Source organism: Neolamprologus multifasciatus, chromosome 3 (assembly GCF_963576455.1).
Source record: "Neolamprologus multifasciatus chromosome 3, fNeoMul1.2, whole genome shotgun sequence".
NCBI lineage: Eukaryota > Metazoa > Chordata > Actinopteri > Cichliformes > Cichlidae > Neolamprologus > Neolamprologus multifasciatus.
In genome coordinates, this window is record NC_140441.1 from 384,176 (window position 1) to 407,299 (window position 23,124).

General features: G+C 40.7%; 1 protein-coding gene and 1 long non-coding RNA gene across 4 annotated transcripts in view; one reads left to right on the plus strand and one right to left on the minus strand.

Annotated features, from left to right (window-relative positions):
- The window catches only part of LOC146520919 (uncharacterized), a 38,292-nt gene extending 17,782 nt beyond the window's left edge, over nucleotides 1-20,510 (minus strand). Inside the window, exons 1-9 of one of the 3 annotated variants that reach the window (XM_085154212.1) lie at nucleotides 20,393-20,510; nucleotides 17,120-17,532; nucleotides 15,348-16,980; nucleotides 8,055-8,312; nucleotides 7,367-7,798; nucleotides 4,582-5,016; nucleotides 1,742-2,191; nucleotides 930-1,373; nucleotides 127-564 (exon numbers count right to left, since the gene is read on the minus strand). In XM_085154212.1, coding sequence (XP_085010338.1) covers nucleotides 127-564; nucleotides 930-1,373; nucleotides 1,742-2,191; nucleotides 4,582-5,016; nucleotides 7,367-7,798; nucleotides 8,055-8,312; nucleotides 15,348-16,980; nucleotides 17,120-17,510 — 4,481 coding nt within the window. In that variant the 5' untranslated portion in view covers nucleotides 17,511-17,532; nucleotides 20,393-20,510. The remainder of the gene's footprint in view (nucleotides 1-126; nucleotides 565-929; nucleotides 1,374-1,741; nucleotides 2,192-4,581; nucleotides 5,017-7,366; nucleotides 7,799-8,054; nucleotides 8,313-15,347; nucleotides 16,981-17,119; nucleotides 17,533-20,392) is intronic. The other 2 variants (XM_085154214.1, XM_085154215.1) reach the window with 2 other exon arrangements.
- LOC146520913 (uncharacterized) overlaps nucleotides 1-23,124 on the plus strand; it is a 214,401-nt gene that overhangs the window by 186,665 nt on the left and 4,612 nt on the right. The gene's annotated exons all lie outside the window — the stretch shown is intronic.

A 23,124-nucleotide genomic window follows, 5' to 3' on the forward strand; every position in this document is an offset into this window, starting at 1 on the left:
ATTCTATTCTATTCTAAAACTAAAAAATTACAATAAAATTCAAAGAATATGAAACATTTCCAATGTTGATTTCAGGGAGCATCTCGTCTTCTGAAGAATTAATCATGTAAAGAAGAATTCATTTACCTGAGCTGTGAGATATAAGGCAGACACTGCAGCAAACTCCTCACTTCACTCTCTTCATGTGAGCAGCCTGTCAGCTCCACTTGTTTCTTCTCTGGTTGGAGTTTCAGCAGCTCCAGGAGGATGGAGAAGTCTGTGTATATGAGGTCTATGGACCAGACTGCAGGAGCTGAAAATACTGACTGTAATGATGGAAGGACACTCAGACCTGTTTTAGTCTCACAGTCCTTCACATGGGAGTACAGATCCAACAGGAAGACACTCTGATAATCCTCGTCCATGCGTCTCTCATGAAGAGGGAATGTCTGATATGTGCACACTGATGCTAACAGCTCCAGGATCTTCTCTCCTGTCTGCTGCTCTCTCTCTGCTGCTGCACAGAACAGACTCACAAAGATCCTGACTTCTTCATGAAGATCTGTCCACACATCATCATCAACACTGTAACAATAAGAAGGAATCATTTAGTGATGATTTGATGAGCTGCATAAAAACAGCCACACACTGCTGATGGACTCCATCTCTTCCATGTCCTTTCTGTACATAATGAAGCTCCATGTTATATATAACATACAAGAGGGAACATATCTCTGTTACAGCACTTAACTATAAATTCCACTTTTAGAAGCTTCTTTAAAACAAGAACAGACTGTAAAAATCTGACTTTAAGATTAAATTTCTTAATAGAAATAATTTTTCTGCTTTCTTTGTAAAGTATACTGTATACTATATGTACACTGCATGTGGTGAACACATGATCTCTAAAAGTGCTCACTAAGCTTCTAAATAAAATCTGTCGTATTTACCTGAGCTGTGAGATATAAGGCAGACACTGCAGCAAACTCCTCACTTCACTCTCTTCATGTGAGCAGCCTGTCAGCTCCACTTGTTTCTTCTCTGGTTGGAGTTTCAGCAGCTCCAGGAGGATGGAGGTCTTTCTCTCTGAGAGCTTTATGAACCAGACTGCAGGAGCTGAAAATACTGACTGTAATGATGGAAGGACACTCAGACCTGTTTTAGTCTCACAGTCCTTCACATGGGAGTACAGATCCAACAGGAAGACACTCTGATAATAATAATAACCATCCATGCGTCTCTCATGAAGAGGGAATGTCTGATATGTGCACACTGATGCTAACAGCTCCAGGATCTTCTCTCCTGTCTGCTGCTCTCTCTCTGCTGCTGCACAGAACAGACTCACAAAGATCCTGACTGCTTCATGAAGATCTGTCCACCACTCATCATCAACCCTGTAACAATAAGAAGGAAACATTTAGTGATGATTTGATGTGAGCTGCGTAAAAACAGCCACACACTGCTGATGGACTCCATCTCTTCCATGTCCTTCCTGTACATAATGAGGCTCCATGTTATATATAACATACAAGAGGGAACATATCTCTGTTACAGCACTTAACTATAAATTCCACTTTTAGAAGCTTCTTTAAAACAAGAACAGATTGTAAAAATCTGACTTTAAGATTAAATTTCTTAATAGAAATAATTTTTTCTGCTTTCTTTCTAAAGTATACTATATACTATATGTACACTGCATGTGGTGAACACATGATCTCTAAAAGTGCTCACTAAGCTTCTAAATAAAATCTGTCTTATGTACCTGAGCTGTGAGATATAAGGCAGACACTGCAGCAAACTCCTCACTTCACTCTCTTCATGTGAGCAGTCTGTCAGCTCCACTTGTTTCTTCTCTGGTTGGAGTTTCAGCAGCTCCAGGAGGATGGAGGTCTTTCTCTCTGAGAGCTTTATGGACCAGACTGCAGGAGCTGACTGGAAAACTGACTGTAATGATGGAAGGACACTCAGACCTGTTTTAGTCTGATAGTCCTTCATATGGGAGTACAGATCCAACAGGAAGTCACTCTGATATTTCTTCTCATCATCATCATAGTCATCATCGACATTAAAAGGGTATATATCAAATATGCCCACTGATGCTAACAGCTCCAGGATCTTCTCTCCTGTCTGCTGCTCTCTCTCTGCTGCTGCACAGAACAGACTCACAAAGAACCTGACTGCTTCATGATGATCTGAACACTCATCATCAACCCTGTAACAATAAGAAGGAATCATTTAGTGATGATTTGATGTGAGCTGCATAAAAACAGCCACACACTGCTGATGGACTTGTCCATGCGTGTCCTGTATGTAATAAAAGTCCATTTTAAAGCCGTCTTCCATTAGAGCAGCTGAACATAGTATTTAGACTGTTACTGACTCACAGCCAGTGTTGGGAAGGTTACTTTTCAAATGTATCCCACTACAGATTACATGCCCCAAAATGTATTTTGTAACTCAATGAGAGTAACGTAACTTAATACTTTGGATTACTTAGTATTGTAACGTTCTCAAGAACCAGACGTTTTGATCTCAGCTCGTCCGTTTGTTCCGTAACACAGGCAAACAGGCTGTTAACCTCGGGCAGAGTGCCTTCATACAACACCTCACATCAGCCCCGTACAGTCACACAACAACATGGACCCCCCTCCCCTTCCTGCACAGATTAACTCCCTCTTTCCTGCAGAACAACCAAACATGTATCTTAAAGGAATAACAACAGTGTGCAGAGATAGCTGTCACTGTAAATTAGCATTTAATCATCAATACAATATGTTATCATGCTTTTTACAAATACATGAATGTACTATTGCTGTGTGATTTATTACTGTTACTGAAGGTTACTCACATTACCAATAGCAAGTAGATTTGCAGTTTATTTCACACCTCAAACCTTTAGTAAACAATTAGGCAAATAAAAGTAAACTGCAATAATTCACTTGCAGGAATAAAATAATCTACTAACTCTTAAGCTCTGTCCACACCTCTACAGGTATTTTGGAAAATGCAGCTTTTTCTATGCGTTTGGGCCTTTTGTCCACACGTAAACGGCATTTTGATTAATCGAAAACTGAGATTTTTAAAAACTCCTTTTTTGCGTTTCAGTGGACGAGGAATACGGGGTTCATCACGCAACCTCAAAAGTTGTGTGTCTTTTTTCACGTCACGTTTTTCAAATCTTACTATTTGTTGTTTTTACACACTTACACATACAGTTACTGTCCCCCCATTCAGAAAGGCAGAGGCGTCATTATTTTATGTATACAGCTCTCCCTCGTTTATCGCGGGAGTTAGGTTCTAAAAATAACCCGCGAAAGGTGAAATCTGCAAAGTAGTCATTTTCATGTTTTAAAGTTATTATAGATGTTTGAATGCTGTAAAAGCCCCACTACAAGCTTTAGACACTTTACTCAGACAGGCACGAACATTTTCACTCTTTTCTTTCTTGTTTAATAATAATAATAATAATAATAATAATAATAGATTGGATTTATACAGCGCTTTTCAAGGCCCCCAAAGCGCTTTACAATGCCATTATTCATTCACTCTCACATTCACACACTGGTGGAGGCAGCTAAAGGTGTAGCCACAGCTGCCCTGGGTCAGACTGACAGAAGCGAGGCTGCCATATCCCCTCTGACCAACACCTGTAGGTAAAGTGTCTTGCCCAAGGACATAACGACCAGGACAGAGAGCCCGGGGATTGACCGGCGACCTTCTGGTTACAGATACACTTCCCAACCCCACGGTCGCCCCGTCGTTTAAGCACAAAGTTCAAACCTTGGTAGAAAAATAAGTCCAGTATTATAGAATGAAACCAAAGGCACCCGCGGTTGTCTTTGACGGTGCAAAACGTTTCGCCAACATTGTTGTTTGTTGGGGAGAAAACTTACAAACATACAGCACAGAGTCACTCTGCTAGTGATCAAAGATTTATGTAAATTTGACAAGCTGAACGCATCCTGTACTGGACAGGAGATAATGCATGAGATTGATTGACAATGGTCTGCATCCAATCAGGACGCAGAACACAATGCACTGTTTAACAAAAAACAAACAAAAAAAGTGCATAATTGCACGGACTACACTGCCCGTGAGGCTGCAGTCTTTAGGGCTATGCCTGTAACGCTGCTCATATTGCCTTACTATTAAAATATTTTTTCAATAATAATTTCATAAAAATATTTCTTACAGCTCTGATGTGCAGCTGTCAGTTTAAAAATAAACTGCAGCACAGAGCGTTCAAACACATATATTCATTCACTTCTTCATAGATCTTTATCATGCATTCATGTGCTCATGTTTGTGACTGATGAAGGCGGCATCGAGAGAAATAACCAATCAAAGGCCTCCTTTTATGTGAGTGTGGACAGAGACTGAAGCTGAGTGAAGATTTCCCCCCAGCTGTCATCTCTGACTGCAGGTTTAGCTTTCATCAAGCCAGCTAACACAAAGAAAGCTTATGATGGACCTGCTTCACTGTTCAGCCCTCTGTACAATTATACAATTATATTAAAATTCATGCACTGAAGTTTCCACTGCTGACTTCAGGGAGAATCTCGTCCTATGAAGAATTAATCATGTAAAGTAAAATTCATGTACCTGAGCTGTGAGATATAAGGCAGACACTGCAGCAAACTCCTCACTTCACTCTCTTCATGTGAGCAGCCTGTCAGCTTCACTTGTTTCTTCTCTGGTTGGAGTTTCAGCAGCTCCAGGAGGATGGAGGTCTTTCTCTCTGAGAGGTCTATGGACCAGACTGCAGGAGCTGACTGGAAAACTGACTGTAATGATGGAAGGACACTCAGACCTGTTTTAATCTCATAGTCCTTCACATGGGAGTACAGATCCAACAGGAAGTCAAGACGATAATAACCATATATGTATCTGTTATGAAGAGGGAATGTCTGATATGTGCACACTGATGCTAACAGCTCCAGGATCTTCTCTCCTGTCTGCTGCTGTCTCTCTGCTGCTGCACAGAACAGACTCACAAAGATCCTCGTTCTGTCTTCATCTGATGTCTCAGCATCAACTCTGGAACAATAAGGAGGAAACATTCAGTGATGATTTGATGAGCTGCATAAAAACAGCCACACACTGCTGATGGATCAAACACTGCTGATGGATCAAACACTTATTTCACTCAGTGACACACAAATATCACTTTGTAATGTTTGTGTGTTTAATCTGAATCTTTGTTGACTTTCTGTCTTCAGCAAAATAAAACTTTGATAAAAATCAGAGTCTGTTTATTTCTTTGAAAGTCAGCAAACTCTTAAGTTGAGCAGAGGATCAAATAATGATGTCACTGCTGTAAAAAGGTAAAACACTGTGTGAGAACAGCTGTAATACAGTGTATTACAGCTGTTCTGTATTATTGTATTATTCATGTATTTCAGAGTATTTGGAGAGTTTAGATTTTATATTTGCTGTGGTCACTGAATCCTGGTATTTCTTGGTTTAATGCAGTAACGTGTCTGTTTTCTACAATGTTGATATGACAGGAAATGCTGTTTGCGTTGGATTCTCTATGATGAAGAAGATGGCGAGCCACCTCTGAACCTGATCACCTCCTTAGCCTGAGCAGCTGCTCTGAGTTTTCACTGTGCCAGGAGGCCACGCCCCCTTTTTCAGCCTTCACCTGAGTCCACCTGTGTGAAAGCACAGCACCAAACAGCTTAGCTGCTGTGTTTCATTCAGGAGCACTTTGGAAGTGAACCTGACTGGACGTCTTTACTAAAACTGACTGACTACAAACCAGAGGAACAACTACAGAATCTCTTAAACATCCCAGAGACACTTTCCTGCATCATCAGGTGACTCCTTGTGATGAGGGAGCAGCTAAAGTAGCCTTGATCACTTCAATATCAACATTGTGTTTGTGCTGGTTACACTCACACTCTTGCCCTGCTCATTTAATATTCTGCAAACCTTCAGTGAGTTATGTTTGCACTGTGTGATCAATATCTGTATGTTCTGTATCACTTTGTGCATTTTCCTTTTCCTGTCATGAAGACAGCTCAGACCTGCTGGAGTCTCCAGGTCCTGCTGAGCTTTCAGTTTATGTGATAAATGCTTTGGAAGTCATGGATGAGCCTCACTTTAGACCAGCTCACACAACATACTTCACTAACAACCAGTAACTGTCTGAGTTAACTCAGGAATATCTGTAACACATGTACAACTTTATAAAGTGTTCGTCCATCATTGAGAAAGTATCAAACTGCTGTCATTAAACATGTTATATATGAGCTTATTAAGCAACACTTAATCATGTATATCCATGTTTATGAATGACCTACTGAGGAGGAGCAATGCTTTATGATGAAACAAGTATTAACACTAATGCTGAAGAGTGTGCAGCTGTTATAAAGTGTTAGCAGCAAAACACTAAATATCAACAACACAGAAACACACAGAGGGGAACAACAACATCTACAACAGCAGCTTCACCTGCTGCTCACATCACACACATATTCATTCACTGAGTCACGTGTTGATGACTGTTACCAGCATCGCTTAGTCTCCTTTGATGCAGCAACAGTGTTATTGTAACAATGTTTCTTAACCTCCTAGGACCTGCGTCCACATATGTGGACGTCACATTTTGGGTTATTTAGACCAAAATACTCAATTTTGCTCTACAAGGGCCTGATATCCACTTATGAGGACATTATATTGCTACTGTTCAAATCAAAATTTTAAACAAATATGCTCATATGTGGCTCTCATTTTTCTTAAAAACAAAAATAAGGAAAAATCTGGTAATTCTTTGTTTTTACATTCATCGGGCCCAAATATGCCCAAATATCAAAGAGAAATTAAAAATGCTGCAGTGGAAGAGTTTGGGTCTTAGGAGGTTAATGGAGGTGAAATTCAGGGGGGCTACTTTGTGTGGAAGAAGACAGAAATCCCGTGTGAATGGTCGCTGTGTGGATGTGGAGGAGAGAGGCCCCAAATGCAGGCCTCACAGGCTGGTGAAGGATGTGTTTATCACAGTGAAGCTGAACATCCTGGATAACTCAAACTGTTTACAGCACTCTGACACCTCTGATGTCTCTGACTGTGGTTTTAGGTTTCATCAAACTGGTGCTAACACAGCCCAGCTATGATCGCCCTGCTTCACTGTGCAGTAACAGCTGCTTGATGCTTTTTTGCTTTACAGCTTATCAGAAACCGATAAATACATTAACAGTTAAAGTTTTATTAATATTTTTAATGAAGCTGTTAGTGATGCTGTAAATGTCACTAAGTGCACAGACAAACTGTCACATGTTTACAAACTGTTGAAGGTAAACGTTAAACATTTGTGGACTCATTTCTATTTTCATGAATTATTTTCAGCTCTCATTTCTTGTTAGAGACATCATCATGTGTTATTTACCCGAGCTGTGAGATATAAGGCAGACACTGCAGGAAACTCCTCACTTCACTCTCTTCATGTGAGCAGCCTGTCAGCTCTACTTGTTTCTTCTCTGGTTGGAGTTTCAGCAGCTGCAGGAGGATGGAGGTCTTTCTCTCTGAGAGCTTTATGGACCAGACTGCAGGAGCTGAAAATACTGACTGTAATGATGGAAGGACACTCAGACCTGTTTTAGTCTCACAGTCCTTCACATGGGAGTACAGATCCAACAGGAAGTCACTCTGATATTTGTCATTGGAATTAGAACGAAGAGGAAATGTTCGATAAGAGCAGACTGATGATAACATGTTGAGGATCTTCTCTCCTGTCCTCTGTTCTCTCTCTGCTGCTCCAATGAAGAGATTCATCAAGAACTCAGTTTGACCTGAGAGATTTCCTGATGACTGACAGAAACTGGAAGAACGAGAAGGAAACACGATGTGATGATTTGATCTGAGCACCATGAACAGAAACAAGCAGCACTCACTGACACCATCCTAGAAATGTCTCAGATAAATATCTCCAACATTAAAAATACATTAAAGACATATAAGGTCAGTATTAGAGTTGGTTCAATTATTTATATAAAGTAACTCAACTGGATTTTAAACCATAACTGAAGAGCACATGAACACACTGAGTGTTTAATAAGTAAAACCAAAGAGCATACCTGAGTGAGTGGATGTGGGGTAAATGTTGTAAGAGGAACGAGCTCGCACTTTGACAGACTCTGTGATCACAGTGAAGGCAGACTTTCACCTTCCTCTTCCTCTTCTGCAGGACTCTCACAGCTCCGTCATACAGTTGTGTTTCACTGTTGACTGGGAGGTGCAGCTGATTCTCAGTGAAGTCAAGTAAACTCACGTAATCCACGTCCACCTCACTCAGAAGAGAAATGGTCCACAGCTGGCGTGACAAGGAGTCCCTCCTACAGTTGGAAGGTTGGTAGAGAACTTCATTAGTTCACATGTAATCAGCTGCTGAGAACAAAGTCTATTTATTCATGCTGAAACTGAAGAACCATGTTCGCCTTTTTCATGTAAAACTTCTCATTTGTGCAGAGCTGCAAGAGGCTTGAGAGGATTGACTCTGCATATAATATAGACCAGAGACTGATGAGCTGAAGTGAGTTTTCAGCCTTCAAGTTTTAGAAAGTAAATCTTAAACAAGTGTAAAATGTACATTCAAAATATGAACAGATATAGTCAGCAGAGTCACCGCAGTTTTAACAGGATGTAAGAATCATTCTGTCTAACTGATAAAAGTCTACATTTCTGACTAAGTTTACCTGTTGTAGCAGTTTTTGTCTCTGGTTACAAGGACAAGTTTAACCTGCTAGGATGTGGCGTCCACATATGGGGACATCACATTTTGGTTGCCTAGACAACAATACTAAGTTTTGCTCTTTCAAATGAACCCTGTGGCTCAAAGGGGCACAGTTGTTGTTTCTCAGTTTGTTTTTGCACTCAGGAAAAATGCTGCTGTGTTCAGACACCAAATAAAGAGCTTTGTACATCATTACTCAGTTGTGACTTTATAGTGTTCCATCGACACTATAAAGTCACAAGAACAAAGAGAAATTAAAAATGCACACCATTAAAGAGTTGGGGTGTTGGGGGGTTAATGGACTGATCTTTGCTGACGTGTTTGGGTCTCGCTGTTTGGTTAGAAACTAAAACACAAAGACACTTCTCTTAAATCTTAAAGGTGTTGTCATGGTCCTGGGTCATGTGACCCAGTGTTTGAGTTTTTTATGTAACTTTGGTATTCATTTGTGCCCTAGTTTAGTTCATCTAGTTAATTTGTAGAATGCTGTTTAGTCCTTTGTTTCTTAGTGGTTTATGTGATCTCCTCCTGTACTCCCTGGTTCATGCACCTACCTGTTGTGCGTCTTGTCTGTGTGGTTATGTTAAGTTCATGTCATGCCTAACTCCATGTTTCCTGTTTTACATTGAAAGTCTGTATTCAATGTCAGTGCAGGAAGCAGAGTTGCAGTCTTACACGCCTCTCTGCAGCTTCTCTCCTCCTGCTACCCCCCCCCCCCCCAAAAAAAAACCAATCTCCATAGAGACTGTGTCAGCTCCCAAACAGACAAAAAACAAACTAAAATAAACAACAATAAACAACTTAAACATAAACAATTACAAAGAAAGAACAATACAGTATCCACATCTGAACCAAAGAGTAAAACAGTGAAATGTGGATTATTGAATATTAGGTCTCTCTCCTCCAAGTCTCTGTTAGTACATGACTTAATAATTGATCAACAAATTGATTTACTCTGCCTTACAGAAACCTGGTTGCAGCAGGATGATTATGTTAGTTTAAATGAATCAACACCCCCGAGTCATTCTAACTACCAGAAATCTCGAAGCACAGGCCGAGGGGGAGGTGTGGCAGCAATTTTTCACACCAGCCTATTAATTAATGAAAGACCAAGACAGACTTTTAATTCATTTGAAAGCCTGATGCTTAACATTGCCCACCCCAGCTGTGAAACTCAGAAACCAGTCTTACTTGTTATCATCTATCGTCCACCTGGGCCTTACACAGAGTTTCTGTCTGATTTCTCAGACTTTATATTTAATTTAGTTCTGAGCTCAGATAAAATAATTATTGTGGGTGATTTTAACATCCATGCTGATGCTAAAAATGACAGCCTCAACATGGCATTTAATCTGTTATTAGACTCAATTGGTTTCTTTCAAAATGTAAAAGAACCCACCCACCACTTTAATCACACTCTAGATCTTGTTTTAACATATGGCATAGAAACTGAACATTTAACAGTGTTTCCTGAAAACCCTCTCCTGTCTGATCATTTCTTGATAACATTTACATTTACAATAATTGATTACGCAGCAGTGGAGAGTGGACTTTATCAAAGTAGATGTCTTTCTGAAAGCCCTGTAACTAAGTTTAAGAATATAATCCACCCACTGTTATCATCTTCAATGCCCTGTACCAACACAGAGCAGAGCAGCTATCTGAACGCTACCCCAACAGAGGTCGATTATCTTGTTAATAATTTCACCTCCTCACTACGTACGACTCTGGATACTGTAGCTCCAGTGAAAACTAAGGTCTCTAATCAGAAGTACCTGACCCCGTGGTATAATTCTCAAACATGTAGCCTAAAGCAGATGACTCGTAATCTGGAGAGGAAATGGCGTGTCACAAATTTAGAGGATCATCATTTAGCCTGGAGAAATAGTTTGTTGCTTTATAAGAAAGCCCTCCGCAAAGCCAGAACAGCTTACTACTCATCACTAATTGAAGAAAATAAGAACAACCCCAGGTTTCTCTTCAGCTCTGTAGCCAGGCTGACAAAAAGTCAGAGCTCTTTTGAGCCAACCATCCCTTTAACGTTAACTAGTGATGACTTCATGAACTTCTTCACAAATAACATTTTTATCATTAGAGAAAAAATTACCAATAATCATCCCACAGATGTAATATTATCTACAGCTACTCTTAGTTCCATTGATGTTAAGTTAGACTCTTTTTCTCCAATTGATCTTTCTGAGTTAACTTCAATAATTACTTCCTCCAAACCATCAACGTGTCTTTTAGACCGCATTCCTACAAAACTGCTCAAAGAAGTCCTGCCATTGATTAATTCTTCGATCTTATATATGATCAACCTATCTCTAATAATCGGCTATGTACCACAGGCCTTCAAGGTGGCTGCAGTTAAACCTTTACTCAAAAAGCATCTCTAGACCCAGCAGTCTTAGCCAATTATAGGCCAATCTCCAACCTTCCTTTCATATCAAAAATCCTTGAAAGAGTAGTTGTCAAACAGCTAACAGATCATCTGCAGAGGAATGGTTTATTTGAAGAGTTTCAGTCAGGTTTCAGAGCTCATCACAGCACAGAAACAGCTTTAGTGAAGGTTACAAATGATCTTCTTATGGCCTCTGACAGTGGACTCATCTCTGTGCTTGTCCTTCTTGACCTTAGTGCAGCATTCGATACTGTTGACCATAATATCCTGTTAGAGCGATTAGAACATGCTGTAGGTATTACAGGTATTGCACTGCAGTGGTTTGTATCATATCTATCTAATAGACTCCAATTTGTGCATGTAAATGGAGAGTCCTCTTCACACACTGAGGTTAATTATGGAGTTCCACAGGGTTCAGTGCTAGGACCACTTCTGTTTACATTATACATGCTTCCCCTAGGCAGCATCATTAGAAGACATAGCATACATTTTCACTGCTATGCAGATGACACCCAGCTCTATCTGTCCATGAAGCCAGATAACACACACCAATGAGTTAAACTGCAGGAATGTCTTAAAGACATAAAGACCTGAATGGCCACTAACTTTCTGCTTCTTAACTCAGATCAAACTGAGGTCATTGTACTCGGCGCTGAAAAGCTTAGAAATATGGTATCTAACCAGATTCTTACTCTGGATGGCATTACCTTGGCCTCCAGTAATACTGTGAGGAACCTTGGAGTCATTTTTGACCAGGACATGTCCTTCAACGCACATATTAAACAAATATGTAAGACTGCGTTCTTCCATTTGCGCAACATCTCTAAAATTAGAAATATCCTGTCTCAGAGTGACGCTGAAAAACTAGTTCATGCATTTATTACTTCCAGGCTGGACGACTGTAATTCATTATTATCAGGATGTCCAAAAAACTCACTGAAAAGCCTTCAGCTAATCCAAAATGCTGCAGCAAGAGTCCTGACAGGGACTAGAAAGAGAGACCATATTTCTCCTGTTTTGGCTTCCTGTTAAATTCAGAATTCAAAATCCTGCTCCTCACATACAAGGTCTTAAATAATCAGGCCCCATCTTATCTTAATGACCTTGTAGTACCATATCACCCTATTAGAGCACTTCGCTCTCACTCTGCAGGCCTACTTGTTGTTCCTAGAGTATTTAAAAGTAGAATGGGAGGCAGAGCCTTCAGTTTTCAGGCCCCTCTTCTGTGGAACCAGCTTCCAGTTTGGATTCAGGAGACAGACACTATCTCTACTTTTAAGATTAGGCTTCAAACTTTCCTTTTTGCTAAAGCATATAGTTAGGGCTGGACCAGGTGACCCTGAATCCTCCCTTATTTGTGCTGCAATAGATGTAGGCTGCCGGGGGATTCCCATGATGCATTGAGTTTTTCCTTTCCAGTCACCTTTCTCACTCACTATGTATTAACAGACCTCTCTGTATTGAATCATATCTGTTATTAATCTCTGTCTCTCTTCCACAGCATGTCTTTTATCCTGTCTTCCTTCTCTCACACCAACCAATCACAGCAGATGGCCCCGCCCCTCCCTGAGCCTGGTTCTGCTGGAGGTTTCTTCCTGTTAAAATGGAGTTTTTCTTTCCCACTGTCGCCAAAGTGCTTGCTCATAGAGGGTCATATGACTGTTGGGTTTTTCTCTGTATCTATGAAGCGCCTTGAGGCGACTTTTGTTGTGATTTGGCGCTATATAAATAAAATTGAATTGAATTGAATTGAATTGATCATCCCGTATGTGTATTTAGTTTCTGTGTTTCATTCAGTCTGTGTCGCGTCGTCTGTTACCATTCCTGTCATTCTAGCTACACGTCATGAGTCATAGTTTTTCAGTCTCTGTTCTGGTCATGTTCATAGTAATCTCCCCTGTCATGTTTTCATAGCCTTTCATGTACCAGTCCAGAAGTCTGTCCTTTGCTTTTTTCATGTCGTGGTCATAGTTCTTAGTTACAGTTCAAGTCAGAGTCTTAGCTTTTCTTAGTCTTTAGTAGTTTCCCAGTTTAGGCTCTTTGTTTAGGTCATTGCCAGAGTTTATGTTTGGTTATTTTTGCTTCACTGTTTACCGGCCCTAATAAAGGCTCACTTTGAGTTCAGTAAATGTTTTACCTCCTTCGTCTGTGTCCGCACCTGGGTCCTCCAAACACCCTCTCACACACGGTCTGCCCACCGCACACCGTGACAGGTTTTACTCACTGTCACCTTGTTTGTTGTGTTCAGGTGATGAGCTAATATTTATAATTCTTTGTACTTTAATGAGAAAACTGTATTGAATAAGCAGACTAACAACATGAAAATTTATCTAAACATATTTTTGTAGAGGACATACTTATATTTATGTTTATATATGAGCTAGAGGGTGAGACATTTTGACTTTGTGGGTTTTGACTGAACACAATGTAACAAAGACAGTATGTTTGTCATTGGAGGATAAAAGCTATATGTGTCTGCCTGATAACTCAGGAGTAACACAACATTAATCTGGGAGATAAGTCTGTTACTCTAACCTTACTTTGGGCTGTCTTTAGCATTGCTCTTGACCTCTGATCATGAAATTAACTTCACAACAATTATGAGACCATGGGTCAGTGTTATGCAGTGGTGTTAGTTTATAAGTTAAATGTGCTTCAGCTGAGACTGAAAATGTCTTAACCTCTTAAGCCCCAAGGGGGTTTCTGAGCTTCCTGCTCGAAAATGTAATGCCCAAATTTAATTGATTATTTCCCTGCAATTACAAACTCTGTCCTTACAATCTTGGTATCAAAATAAAGCTAACACTTGGGAAATTTCATCAGAGGTGTAAATATTGAAGCAGATATTACTATGTCAAAATTACTGAGACTGGAACACAGAAAAAGTAAGTAGATTTTATCCTCGCCTAATTATTTTTTTTAATTTTTAGCATATAACCCTTTGAAAAATATGCCTCAGCTCACATTTGGTTCCAGAAATCAAGCATAAGCATCATCTGTGCAAAGATTTATGTTTCTAAAGTGAAACAGTGAAAAACTACAGCCCTGTCAATACATGAATATCCAGATGTTGTACAAAAATGTCCAATTTTGGTACACAATTGGACACCATGGCAGTTTATTTTTTTAGGTATTATATAGCAGAAATTGATAAATTTTATTAACAGGCCTAAACATGCTTTTTTTTTAAAATATATTTTGGAAGAATTAACCACACATTTACATGGTAATGGCCCTTTTCTGCAGCGTTTTGATTGGCCTCTGGCCCTTTAAGCTCCGAGGGGCTGTAACTTTGGTTTCTTTTGGTCAATTTGCGTGATTGACACCTCTTTTTAATTGTTTTAGCCAATAGATTCAAAGTAATGATGCCACGTTCACGTCACTTCAACCAATCAGACATTGTAATGCCAAAACCCACGTGTGTCCAACTTTATTGCATGTGGCGTCTGTCCAGTCACGTGTCTGTAGGTAGGTCTAAAATGGAGGTTGTTGACGGAAAACAGCTCTGATGCGGCTAGGTAGGCATGGTAACTACCGGTAATCACGTGGTTACCGGCTACCGGCGAAAATAACGGAGGAAATCAGGACGGGAAACCAATTTCTGTCTTAGCGCATTTGCGCTGCTGTGTGTTTTTGTGGTCTTCTTTTGCGGCTCATTCAGTGAATTTTGGTCTGATCGTGGTGAAACTTGGTGTGTGGAGTCAGTGATAGCCCTGGAAGCTAACCAGCCCATCTTTAGCTGGTTACATGAAGTCTGAAGAATTTCTGGTTCGGTTTTGTTTGTTTAGCGGACTTCTGCGCATTTACGAAACTGCTCGTTTAATCGCGGCTTGTTTTCGGTGTGTTTGGTGGTTGTAGAAATGGTTTATATGACATTTTAGCTGAGATTCAGAGGTTTCTGTGGATACCACACATGTCTGGACTTATATTTCTCAACCCGCGTTATTACCGATTAAACGTAATCTCCTCCTTTTTGCCCCCAGTACCGGGGGCGTGGGGCTTAAGTAATAAAATCTCTCATTCAAATGACAAAAGTCGAGGTGAAGTTAGTCAGCTTTCTGGGATCTTCTCACCTGGATTATTATGTATGTATCAAGACTAAACAATACTGTTACCAAATACCTAAAGACTACGTACAAACTTTCTACTGTCTACAACTCACTGGAAATGTGATGAAACAAAGCTGAAACAGAGGTACAAAACCCTTTAACTTCAGTTCTAAATGTTCTCACTTACCTTTGAAGTTTGCTGAGACATCCCAGCAAAGGCCTCATTCCCTGTTTTGATACTGTTGTATCCTCCAGGTTCAGCTCTATTTTCCTCTCCTTACTCTGGCTGACTACATAGGCCAGAACACAACACTGCTGAGGATCAAGAGTCTCTCCACTCACATCAATAAAGTAGTCCAGTTTATCCAGGAGGCAGAGGCAGGCATCAGGTGACTGAGACTCATAGAGGCATTGACATAAGAACATTAAGTCCATTTCACAGTCTTCACTGTCACTACAACCTACAAAGTTGGTCACCAAGTCTTTGAAGAACCAGTCAGACGTGTCTCTGAGCTGCTGAGAAGGAAGGAGACTTTCTAACAAATCAATGTTCTTCTCACTCAACAGTCCACACAGGAAAGGGACCAAATGTTTCATGTGTTTGCTGCCCTGAACCAGACACTGCTGTAGAACACACCTGGTCTTCTCTGGATCCTTTAAGACCCACAGAGCTGCAAAAAACTCCTGAACCGTGTAGTGGAGAAAGGCACACAAGGGTTTCCTTACAGTTGGGCTGATTTGAATTACAATCCTGCTCAAAATGGCCAAATTAGCACAGCTGTCTAGTTTGGGCAGTGATGTTAGGCTCATATTTTTCCCTTCTGTTGCACAAAAAGCTGCCTGAGATAAAGACAGTATTGCATCCCATTTAGTGCTTTCATTTTCAGATGTCTTGGAAACATTTCTCTGATTGTAGAAATTGAGGATATTGAGGTATATTTCAGTAACTGTGCAGGGATGTGGAGAGAAATCTGAGCCCTCAAAGCTAAAGCACGCGACCACCATCAGGGCGTACATGGGGACATGGCAAAGAGAGAATAACTCCAGGTTACACAAAACCTTGTTGAGGTGGTTCTCACTCAGATTCTTGGATAAGTACTCTCTGATGGCCTGCTCACTGAAGCCTTTCACTTCCACTCTGAGACAGTCCCAATCCCACAGGAAGTCTGCTGACTCCCCCTCTGGTCTGCAGGTGATGATGATCTTTGCTTCAGGTAGAAGGGTCTTCTGTATGAGCTCCAGCACTGCAGACTGGGTTGATGTAGAGGGAACATTTGGTACTCCATCAAAAATGATGGTAACACTGTCAGCATTATTCTTTATGTCCACTAAGACCTCATCTTTGCCTTCATCTGGTTCACAGAACACACTGAAGAGAAGATCCTCCAGTTTATGGCCCTCTGTGATGTTGGGTGCTTCTCTCATATCAAAGTAGAACATGTAATCTAGATCCTTGTTATCTTTCTCTGACCACAGTTTCAACATCTGATGGACCACAGCTGTTTTCCCAGTTCCAGGTTTTCCTACCAGAAGTATTTTTCTTTCATATGTTTTCAGCAGTTCACTCGGAGAGGTTCCATGTTTGTCCTCGGGTATGTAGGCCTTGAGTTTTTTAGTGCGAACCTTCCTGCTTTTCTTGAACTTTGACTTTTTTATTTTGGATGCTGAAGCCTGTCCTTGTGTGTCTAACACAAGTGAAGTGTAGGGCAAAGATGTCTCCTTGTTGAACAGGACTGCTTTACTTTGGATCCATGATCTTTCTGAAATCTTCTGAGCTTTAAATTTCAACTTTTGCTGGTATCTGTGACACGGTATAGGGCCTGAAAGAAAAGAGGTGTAGGAGAAATTAATTAAACATTTATTTAGGGATTTAACTCATGTGTCACTGAACAACACTGCCTTATAAATGAGTGTGATCACAAGAAATCTTGCCACAGACTTCAGTTTGTTTAAAAATACCTTGTAAATACGTTACATCCATGTTGGTGTCATCCTTGAAGGAAAAGCAGCTGATCCAATAGTTCAGGTCAAATTTGTCTCGTGAAGAGGAATCTGATGCTGTAATTTCCAGAAAAGATGGCGGCCTTTCTGTTCTTCTCTTTCTTGTATTGTCAATAATCCTGAGAAACTCATAGCAGGCTGCTTCCCCCTTTTTTATTACACGGTTCACAATTTCTCTGGTTTTGTCAAAGTCGTCACCCGCTGTCTTTATTTTACTGACTTCTTCCTCTGAGAAAACTTCTTTCTGGTAGAGATGCTCTATAATCACAGTGAGCCCCTTTAATGTTCCCACCAGTTTGGGCTTGGCCCTCCTGACGTACTCCACAGCGGACTGAGATGTACAAGCCATGTTTCCTTTATTTCCTGGTTTTCTGTTGAAAAAAATGTGGATTTAAACAAAATGTAATTCATTTCAAAGATTCAGACTAATATATAATTTTGATGTTGCTCCTGTTCCTAGCATTGCTAGGCTTTGTTTTAAATTGATGTGTCAAGTGTGTTTATAATTTATCCTCAGTCTTTTTCAGCATTCTGGTTTTTGATTTTATTTTCTTGTCTTCTTTAAATGTTTTTTTTTCTTTATTATTTTGCAACTGACAGCGCCACCACTCTCTTGGTGGCGCTGTCACTTGGTGTTCGCTCGCTCTGCGGTAGAGTATCACTTCCTGTTCCTGCTCAACCACAGTGGTGTTTCTGAGTAGCTTATCTGCTTAGCATCCATCCATCCCATCCACATCCGCTTTATCCGGGGCCGGGTCGCGGGGGCAGCAGCCTAAGCGAAGAGGCCCAGACCTCCCTCTCCCTAGCCACCTCCTCCAGCTTATCCGGGGGAACACCAAGGCGTTCCCAGGACAGACCCAGGCCAGCCGGGAGATATAATCTCTCCAGCATGTCCTGGGTCTGCCCCGGGGACTCCTCCCGGTGGGACATGCCTGGAACACCTCACCCAGGAGGTGCCCAGGAGGCATCCTTGTCAGATGCCCGAACCACCTCAGCTGGCTCCTTTCAATGTGGAGCAGCAGCGGCTCTACTCTGAGCCCCTCCCGGATGGCCGAACTTCTCACCCTATCTCTAAAGGAGAGGCCAGCCACCCGCGTTAAGTAAGACTGTTGCAATCTGCTGCACGTTCACTGAAAGCACGTCTAGCCTGCCGTTAACACGTCCCTGTCACAGTGACTCTGAGGTCTCCAGCTCATAACTGCACTTGCCAATAGCTTCAAGGTTCTTGCTGGATGTTACCCCATGCCTGGTTCCTCATTCCTCTTCCTTGATGACCCCCCCCCCCCCCCCCTTCCCTTTGTGACTGTTAGTCCTCACCCTAGCACATGTGGGGACTCCTGGCACTATGGTGGCTCACTGAAATGTTTACTCATAGTACTGTTTCATAGTTTATAGCGTTTTTCTCACAGTACTGTTCATACCGGTTCCTCTAGTGCTTCGTCAGCATCTCATAGCTTGTAGATTAATCCTAGTGATTCGTTTTGTTTCATGCAAAGTGATGTGACTCCTTGTAAAGTAAGAACATCCCTCAGAACTGGTTTTTAGGCTCTCGTCTTTAGTTTGTCTTTCTCTAAAAGTCTTGTTTTCATTACTCTCTTTTGTCACACCTGACTTCCTGTAATAAACTTTGAGATCTGAGAGTTAATTATTTCACACTTGGTTCAACAGTTTCCTTTCATACACACACAGACTGTGATTTCCCTTAATATCACACTGCACCCCTGAGTGAACAGGAGCAGGAAGAAGAAAATATTCTTATTAAACCGTGTCCCCTATCTGCACTCCAAATGATATTACAAGTGGGCGCCATCAACCAAGTAACACATTAACATTTGTCTACAGTTCGTAGCACAAACCACACAACAAGAATATAAACAGCAATATTCCCCACCGCATAACAGCAAGGAGGAGAGAATGACCCCCAGTTAACTCAGATTTCTTTCAAATTCATCATATTGATTTATCATTTTAAACATAGCACATTTTAAAACAGCACATGTTTGTACAGCTCTTAAAATTATAATGAGCAGTTCCACAATCTTATAACCGTTGGACTCATTTGTGTAGTCCTGCGAACTGATGCTAAAAATGATATTTCCTTCTGTCCTCACCTCCTAAACAAATTGAAAATAATCTTTATAACTTGAGGGCTAATATATTATTTTTAGCCTTATTTTGTCTGTAATTTCACTAAATCTTTCAATAGTTTCAATTTTATAGACAAATTATTCGTTTGTCCTCTGGATTTAACAGGAATATGAATCCTTTGTGTCACTTTCTTCTGTAATAAGTATGGAGGTTTTATGGTATTTACATATGTATCCCCCCAAATTTCTACACAGTAACTAAGATACAGGAAAAAGTATAAAGTATGCATCGCCTTGTAGTCTAATAAATCTCTAACCTTACCCAAAATATAAATGTTTTTAGCCATCTTATTTTAAGTGCTTTCGAGTTGTGTCCACTCCCCCGTTTCGGGCGTGACAATCTATTTTATTTCTCCATTATTAAAAACACTCTGGGTTAACAGCTGAATGATTACTGGTTGATCTCCAGGATTTCACAAAAAACATTAAACAACATAAACTTTCTTTATTGTTTTGTAATGTCTGTAGTTTCTAATTATTGATTTTAAATCGTATTACTTCACTACTTAAACTCTTCTGCACAAAGTTTGAACTAGGAAGTCAAAAACATCCCTGGCGTTTGATTTGGTCACTTCCTGTAACCGTGACGGGAAAAACACAAACTCGAACAGCTGTGTCTGTCAGAGACCAGTACTGTTAGAATGGTTTATGGATGTATTAATTGATTATTGTTATTAACATTATACATTTCTCGGTGTTACACTGTCTGCTGTAATGTACAATAATCCTTCCCGTGAGTAGCCCGGTATGGCCGACGCCTCGCCGTAATAAAGGCAGCCATGTAGATATGACCTATATATTTTACAAAATAAACAAAAAACGTTTACCGTACATACAAGTTAGAGTCGTAACACTTGTGTCTCTCTTTAAACGTTTACAGCTCAGTTTATGGTTCCCGTGTCTGCACGAACGACTATTTAACGTCAGAGTATCCTATCATATCCTGAACACATGCGGAGAGTTTACCGCGTCGATCAAGTTTAAAGCGAAAATAACCGAATGTGACGATGTTATGAAACACACACTCGAAGTAACGGCGGGAGTCTGACCTCAAAACATCTTTAAAACTAAAGTGAAAACATACCTGAGCAGCGAAGCAGAGCCTCCGAGCTGAAGCTACTTTCATTCATAAAACAAACACTTCCTGTAGTTCCTCCTCAGCTGTGTAGGTCCTGCTGGTGTCCACACGATGGCGCCATTGTAGTAACAGACAGATGACACAAACCACTTCTGTGGACTTTGAAAATGTTTTAAGTGAGAAACGGAAAACATCAAATGATTGAAATAGAAAGATCATTCTATAAATAGTCTAACAACAATAAATAGCGTGATATACACAAGGGCACAAATATAAAGAGTGAAAATGTGCAGTCAAAAGCTTTACACTGTAAGGTTTCACCAATACAAAGATCGAGCAGACATAAAACAAGTACCAGCAAAATATCATTGCTCACTGACATTACTCAGTCGTTACACTGCACCGACAGTTTGCAGCTGCATGCCTGAATGTCTTCACATCACGAAGGATTTAATGTATAGATTTATTTTGACATGTTATTAATATACTGTACTACTTGTTGTAGTTAAAACAAGTCAAACTTGCATCAACACAACTAAATTTCTCTCCACCAGTCTAAGCCAGTCCTACAAATATCTCCCAGTGTGGCAGCACAGATAAACACTGGTGTATAAGGTGCTTCTGAATTCACAATACTTTGATGAAGAACCTGCTGAGAAAACAATCAGCCTGTTGTTGCTTCCTACATCTGCTTTTTTGAAAACCTCCCAAAGGCCCGTTTAAGAGCCACGTCAGTGTGTTTGTATCTGTTCTTACTGCGTCTTCATTGGTCTGTCTCTCTGTTGCTGTCTGCCGTTTTGTCTCTTTAGCTCTTCATCTTTTTGTTTTTGTCAGTGAGCTGGTGAACTTAGAAGTTGCCTTTTGTGTGTCTGCTGCCTTTGTTTGTGTGTTCTCAACATGATGCGCCCAAAATTCAAGCCCTGCACATCTTGCCAGACTCCCAATCAGGAAACAGAAAAACCTGCTGTCTCTGCTCTGGAAGTCTGTCCACCAAGAAAAGCTCTGACTTCTGCTAAATGGGCCAAACTGGACAGAAGGTTTACAAACACATCCTTATCCTCATGTGATGTAACACTATAATTCTGAAATATAGTGGGCCATGAAAGATACATCCGACTCATCCTGCAGCCTTCAATTGGAGCCTCCAAAGGATGCAGACCCTGGCTGTGTCCCATTTCAGGGTCTGCAGCCTTAAAGGCCACATTTTGAGGCCAATTGCATCACAGTGATGAAATGAAGGCTGTCCCAATACAAAGGTGTGAAGATGCTGCCTTCATTTCCCTGACAACAACAGCAGACATGTGGTGTGTGTGCGGGTGTCTGCCTCTTATAACCACAGTGATTCTCCTGTGGTTTGAAATCTCACGTGATCTTGTGGCGTGATCACGAGTCCAAACACTAACAGGTCACCTCAACAAGAACAGACTCAATCCTAATGATTTAGTTACCATAGAAACATGAAATGGTTTGGTTGACAGCACATGTTAGACTGTTGTAAACGTCACAGCCACACAGTCACACTTCCTGAGTGTTTTTAACATGATGGATGTGAAACACTGAGTGATGCTTCATCACATTCACACTCACAGCTCCTCTGTCAGTGTCTCAGCTATGCTGGCAGCCTGGAGTCACCTGTCACATGACTGTGGGCTGATGCTGAACTCTGACTCTCATATGTGTGTTATTAACCTCAGAGCAGCTCACACTGAGGGAGGCGGGACTTACAGCACAGGAAGTGATGTCAGAATATAAAGACTTTTAGTCCTGAGTGAGTGACAGGTTTGACGGTGACGTGGATCTCCTTCAGACCTGGATCACAGTCTTCACACTAAACCCTTTAAACATCTTTACTCTGTTGGTTTGATCAGTAAGAACAATGATGTCATAAAAACAGGATGTTTCCTCTCCTGATGAATATAGATCCGTGTAGATAAACCACTCAAACAATAACGTTAAATATATGATCATAGTCAGAGGGGACTCCAAAATAAAAGCACCTTTAAACCAAGTTCTTTCAGACTAAAAGGAGACAGGAAAGACAAACTGATCAGAACTTCCTGATGAATCATGTTAAATAAAAGAAACACAAACCTGTTTGGTAGTATAAGAGTTCATCCAACCTGCAGCAGTGATACTGAAGTCTGAACGACACAAAAACCAAATGAATCTGTCCATCAGTGACAATAAAGATCAGCCTGACATCAATCTGTAACATCAGCAGGACCAACATCACTTCCACTGTGTCCATCACTGGTAGGTTAAACTGGGAGACCGTCTCTGACATGATGAAACCATAGTCTATGATCTAGAGCATCATAGTGGTGCGTAGGTTCATCCAGGTCACAGTGCTCTACACTGAACAAGTCAAACACCTGGACTTCACCCAGTTGCTGTTCTTTGTGTCTTCTTTCTTCAGCTCTACAGACGAACACAGAGAACTGTTTCTAATGCGTGGCTTATCAGTACGTTTGAGTCCATCCACACAGCTCAATATGTTTCTACTAACACGTTCTACCAACATAGAGGTCAGAGTGAAATAATGAGGTGTTAGACTGATGTTCTGCCTGACACCAAAGAGACACAGGAAGTGTTTGATTCAGTCAGAGCAGTTTGGACGTATTGAACCACCTTTGGTGTCTATGATGGTGTCTGTGGAAGGATGTGTAGAGCAAACACAAAACCAGCCAAGAACAACACCATGAAGCTCATTTAAGAGAAAAAAAGAAATGTGAAGCTGT